General features: G+C 42.8%; 1 protein-coding gene across 1 annotated transcript; it reads left to right on the top strand.

Annotated features, from left to right (window-relative positions):
• Positions 1 to 1,818: 1,818 nt before the first annotated feature.
• Positions 1,819 to 5,653, top strand: LOC148012016 (glutamate receptor 3.3-like). The gene is made up of 5 exons (XM_087669559.1): positions 1,819 to 2,401; positions 2,641 to 3,212; positions 3,665 to 3,696; positions 3,785 to 4,194; positions 5,202 to 5,653. Exons 1-5 carry the CDS (start codon positions 2,087 to 2,089, stop codon positions 5,469 to 5,471), a joined length of 1,599 nt encoding a protein of 532 aa, XP_087525685.1. The 5' UTR covers positions 1,819 to 2,086; the 3' UTR covers positions 5,472 to 5,653.
• Positions 5,654 to 5,876: the final 223 nt, after the last annotated feature.

The raw sequence follows: 5,876 nt of genomic DNA, 5'->3' as shown, positions 1-5,876 counted from the left end.
CACACACTCTCTCTCTCTCTCTCTCTCTCTCTCTCTCTCTCTCCCTCCCTCCCTCCCTCCCTCTCTCTCTCTCTCTCTCTCTCTCTCTCTCGCTTTGTATTGACTAAACATACTTAGAATGGTGGCACACCTTGACTAGACTCAACTTTGTAAGAGTCTTTTAAGTAAAGTGAACATAGTATGACAATGTGCTTTTGCCTACTTCGCTCTTGCTTATTAAGAAAAATAAAAAATTTAAAACTGAAAATTGTCATTAAATAGTACCTTAGGCATAAATGGATATCACAACAGGGGAGAGAATGCACAGCCTATGTCATTGCAACAAGTGGTTGACGGACACCTTTCCTTTTTTCAAACTTGTCTGCTATGCGGATGTGTAACTGGCCTCACTTTATTGGCACCTTTACTCTTAAGTTGTGCTTTTTCTCGTGGACCTATGATGCAAGACAAAAGAGGACACTGACGTTTGTGAATCGTGACTAGTGACTTGGAAAGGAAGCTTCCGAGTTTCATCTTGACTTGACTCACACACACACACTCTCTCTCTCTCTCTCACTCTCTCTCTCTCTCTCTCGTAATACACACACACTCTCTCTTTCTCTCTCTCTCTCTCTCTCTCTCTTTGTATTGACTAAACGTACTTAGAATGGTGGCACACCTTGACTAGACTCGACTTTGTAAGAGTCTTTTATGTAAAGTGAACATAGTATGACAATGTGCTTTTGCCTACTTCGCTCTTGCTTACTGAGAAAAATAAAAAATTTAAAACTGAAAATCGTCATTAAATAGTATCTTAGGCATAAATGGATATCACGACAGGGGAGAGAATGCACGGCCTATGTCATTGCAATACGTGGTTGACGGACACCTTTTCGTTTTTCAAACTTGTCTGCTATGCGGATCTTTTAACTGGCCTCACTTTATTGGCCCCTTTACTCTTAAGTTATGCTTTTTCTCGTGGACCTATGATGCAAGACAAAAGAGGACTTTGACCTTTGTGAATCATGACTAGTGACTTGGGAAGAAAGCTTCCGAGTTTCATCTTGACTTAACTCACACACACACACACTCTCTCTCTCTCTCTTTTTTTCGTAATATACACACACACACACACTCTCTCTCTCTCTCTCTCTCTCTCTCTCTCTCTCTCTCTCTCTCTCTCTCTCTCTCGCTTTGTATTGACTAAACGTACTTAGAATGGTGGCACACCTTGACTAGACTCGACTTTGTAAGAGTCTTTTAAGTAAAGTGAACATAGTATGACAATGTGCTTTTGCCTACTTCGCTCTTGCTTACTAAGAAAAATAAAAAATTTAAAACTGAAAATTGTCATTAAATAGTACCTTAGGCATAAATGGATATCACGATAGGGGAGAGAATGCACAGCCTATGTCATTGCAACAAGTGGTTGACGGACACCTTTTCGTTTTTCAAACTTGTCTGCTATGCGGATGTGTAACTGGCCTCACTTTATTGGCCCCTTTACTCTTAAGTTGTGCTTTTTCTCGTGGACCTATTATGCAAGACAAAAGAGGACACTGACCTTTGTGAATCATGACTAGTGACTTGGGAAGGAAGCTTCCGAGTTTCATCTTGACTTGACTCACACACACACACACTCTCTCTCTCTCTCTCCCTCTCTCTCTCTCTTTCGTAATACACACACACACACTCTCTCTCTCTCTCTGTCTCTCTCTTTGTATTGACTAAACGTACTTAGAATGGTGGCACACCTTGACTTGACTCGACGTTGTAAGAGTCTTTTAAGTAAAGTGAACATAGTATGACAATGTGCTTTTGCCTACTTCGCTCTTGCTTACTAAGAATGTGGATACCTTTACTTTGAAAGCGTGAATTAGTTACCAAAAATATGGGACATCTCATTTGAAAGTCCAATCAAGGCACTACTCCATCTCCATGATTTGCATCTTAGAGATCCATCTCTCTCTCTCTCTCTCTCTCTCTCTCTCTCCACACACACACACACACAACTTGACTCCAAACACTCTACCACCACCACCACCACCACCACCACCACCACACAACAACCAACGCACACGCACTCTTTCTCTCTCACCCCGGAATTATGGGGCGCAGCTTCTGCACCACCAATCTCTTCTCTGTAATGCTGGTCTTCGCTCTTCCAGCCAGCATATTTAATCTAAGCAGCACGAAGGCCGCTGCTGATCAACTGCGTGTGTTAGTGCCGCGAAAGGTTGGCTTCGAGCAGTTTGTGCGCTGGGAGAAGAATGGCGCTACTCCCGATGGCTTCTCAGTGGAGGTCTTCCTTCAAGCTCTCCAGCACCTATCTGGCCGGCAGCCCTCTTACAAATTCATTCCTTATGGAGATGGCAAGTCCACTCCTTCCTACGACGACATGGTGAACCAGGTCTACAAGGGAGTACGTCTCTCTCTCTCTCTCTCTCTCTCTCTCTCTCTCTCTCTCAGGAATTTTATCTTAATTTACCCTTCATTTTAAGGCAGCTTCACTAGTGTCACAACTGCAGACACACAGGGATGCACACAACCATACAGTGTGTAAGCCCAAACACATGCACCCTACAGAGAGTATAGTGATCTTGATTGTCACTTTCGCAATCATATCGATGCCAATGCACTGTGTGTACTTGAAAAATGCAGGCTGCGGATGCGATTGTTGCAGACATCACCATTACAAGAGAGCGGATAGGGAAAGTGGACTTTACGATGCCATATATGGAATCCGCATTGGTGATGGTGACACCGTTCAAATATGGGAGTGCTGGAGCTATATGGGGCTTTCTGCATCCCTTCTCATGGCAGCTCTGGGTGGCACTTGCACTTTCCCTTATTGCCACTGGTCTGGTGCTCTACATCCTCGAGAACAAGAACCCTGATTTCTCAAATCATGCCCGCAGTTTCAAGGATGATCTTGCAGTATACTCTGAACACCGCCAAATTGCAAGTAGCCACTCACATTCAAATCATGCACATACCATTCCCCAAAACACAGTCAGAGTGCCTGATTCCAATGAGGGCATGGACCAACATGGCAATGGCAGCATTGCAAATGGCAACAGCACTAGTAATGCCTTTGACAGTAACAGTTCTTGTCAACACCCATTGCCACATGCTGCAACTCTTCCTTCTTACCTGGATGAAACAACAGCCAGGCCATTGGAGTCCCCCAACTCTGCTATCTCATGCAAGCAGCAGCTGCTGAATGCTTACTGGTGCGCTCCTAGATCAAATCACCACTAATAACCCTCCATCGAACTAAACACAATAGCAGTTACATTGTTTCTTTTTTCCAAAGCCTTACACAGGCATTTAACTGGGCTAGCTAGAGGCTAAATCACTAACTCATAGAAATGCCAAGGGGTTCGAATATCAAAGCTTTTCCAAAGCTTATTCACAAAATGTGGAGTGGTCTGAACATTGCAAAGTCAACTCAGTTAACATAAACTTTTAGAGATTTTTTATATCAAGACCTTAAATGACACCCAACTTCCAATCGATTATCGTGACTTCTATATCTTGAGAACCTACTACACACCCTTCACACAACTAATGGATGCTTTGCATGTTTATATCTTATAGCAATAGGAATTTGTACAACTTCCGACCCGAGTGCACCACTTGTATTAAGCGTCTTTCCCCCTGAATTCTTTCTTTTGACTTTCAGGTTTACATCACTCTGCATCTTTTTTGCTCAGCGTAAGTCACCCAACTTGATTTTTTGCAAGTGGTCAAGTTTACAATATTGCCTGCATTTGGAAAACTCATTGTGGAGTGTTCTCTACAGAAGAATCAGTACGGACACATGCAGGTCGTATAATTGTTATTTCATGGCTGTTTATTGTAATCATCTTTACTTCAAGCTACACTGCTAGCTTGGCATCCCTTCTTTCCAGTCAGCAAGCTTACCCCACTAGCAAAGACTTTAAGACTCTACTGCGAAACACTGATGTCAAAGTTGGTACCCTAGAGGGTTCCTTCCTACCAAACTATCTGCACCATCATTACTTTGCAAAAAGCAGACTCAAACAGTATGCTTCAGAAGAGGACTATGCAGCTGGCCTCAAAAAGGATCCCAACAAAGGCGGTGTTGGGGCAATTTTAGATGAGCTTCCCTACATACAGATAATGCTGCAATCAGAATGTGGATTCAACATTGTCGGTGGTGAAATCGCATACTTTGGAGGATTTGGCTTTGTAAGTAGCTCTTGGCCTCTGTCCTTATTTTTCCGGTACAGTCTTTAAGAATATCTGAAACAACACAACCAGAGTTTTACAACTTATAGTGAGGCATATTCTCTGCCATGTGATTTAGGTTGATGATTGTAATTGAGGTAACATTTATGTGGGTCGTACACCAGCAGCTCTTGATGGTGGGATGAGTGAAGTCTCATTTACCGAGAATACAAAGTTCTCATATTCTTTAAAATCAAGAAGCCAGAGGCTATCATGCATTCATTTTGAGATGCTGCCATTGCTCAGTCTTCTAGGAACATAAAAAAATAAGCAAGCTACAACCAAAGACCACCTCCAGCTGAAGTGGATTATGTACAACCATGAAACCCAGCTGCAGCTGTCGTATGAAACCAGATCAGAGAAATCATCTTCATTCCAAAACAAATTTTAATGGCTGCTACTACGCTGATATCAGGCCACTAGAATTTTTTCATGAAGTTCAGTGCATCTCTTGCCTCAACTTATCATTTGCACCAATCCAGGCCAACTATTTGCCCCACAATTATGAAGTATATCACTCAAGGGCTACCCTTAGCTGATGAGTTTGTGCACGAACACTTGTTCTGTGCTCGCTATAAGCTTGCAAGGCTTTGTTTACAGGCTGACTGGCTCTGACCCACGGGAGCTTCTATAGAGAAGCAGCGGTAGATGGCTCGATCTTTGTTAGGTGTGCATATCTAGCGAGCTTGTTAGGGGCGCACACAATGTGATACCTAAAAGTTAACTGCATGCTTTTTTGTGCCACATTACTGAATCCGCACCAGAATTCTATAGTCCAATGTAGGACCTTCAATTCACAGGTAAAACCACACGACCATCAATCTACAAGTAACCACAGTTCAATGTATGACCATGAATTCATGCAACAATCATGTCTCTGCCTGATCTATCGACAGACCACTGATCACAAATGGAGCATCTGAAACAACTGTTAACGCTAACTTGCGGGAAAAATATGTAATTTGCAGGCATTTGCAAAGAACTCAACCTGGACAGACGAGGTGTCGAAGGGGATTCTTGCATTAGCTCAGGAAGGGGTCCTGCAGAAGCTCAAGGATGGGTGGATCGGAGGGACCAGCCGATGCATCAACTCTGATGACGCCTCTGCTAATCATCTGCGCTTGAGGAGCTTCGGGGGCCTCTTCGCAATCCTTGGGGGAGTGTATGCGGCATGCCTGTCCGGCCGCTTGAGCATCAAGGCCTTCTTCACTCTCGGCACCAACGGAAGGACATTCTAGTCCTACCATATACTTGTAATTCAATGGCAATATACACATATATAGCCATAATATACTTGTAATTCAACGTAATTATAATCCAATGGCAATATTGACACATATATTGCCCTTGTATAATTGTCATCCCTGGGCAATGTACACAATATCTCAAAATCAAGTAGAGCTTGTTGGAGGTTCATTCTTAGATTTGACATATATGGATCATGAATAGAAGTTACATTAATTGTTATTCTACAACAATAACATTCTCTAGATTGCTCTTCCTCCTCTCACACACACTCTCTCTCAATATGTTTGCTTGTCTTTAAATGGTTCATTCCATTTAATGCAAAAAGCATGCTTCCACAATTAGACATGGGATCACTAGTGGGTGAAAGAGACTAGCTGTTCATCAAAGGAAGTTAC

The sequence above is a fragment of the Lygodium microphyllum genome, chromosome 27, assembly GCF_053477565.2.
Source record: "Lygodium microphyllum isolate KBCC chromosome 27, Lygodium_microphyllum_v1.1.10, whole genome shotgun sequence".
NCBI lineage: Eukaryota > Viridiplantae > Streptophyta > Polypodiopsida > Schizaeales > Lygodiaceae > Lygodium > Lygodium microphyllum.
This window is presented reverse-complemented; position numbering and strand designations above follow the sequence as displayed.

Excerpts from the sequence above, each read along its gene's own strand:
- LOC148012016 (XM_087669559.1), top strand. The coding sequence starts at position 2,087 with ATGGGGCGCAGCTTCTGCACCACCAATCTCTTCTCTGTAATGCTGGTC. Across the intron at positions 3,697-3,784 it reads CTGCATCTTTTTTGCTCAGC|AAGAATCAGTACGGACACAT; the intron begins GTAAGTCACCCA and ends TGTTCTCTACAG. Across the intron at positions 4,195-5,201 it reads ACTTTGGAGGATTTGGCTTT|GCATTTGCAAAGAACTCAAC; the intron begins GTAAGTAGCTCT and ends TGTAATTTGCAG.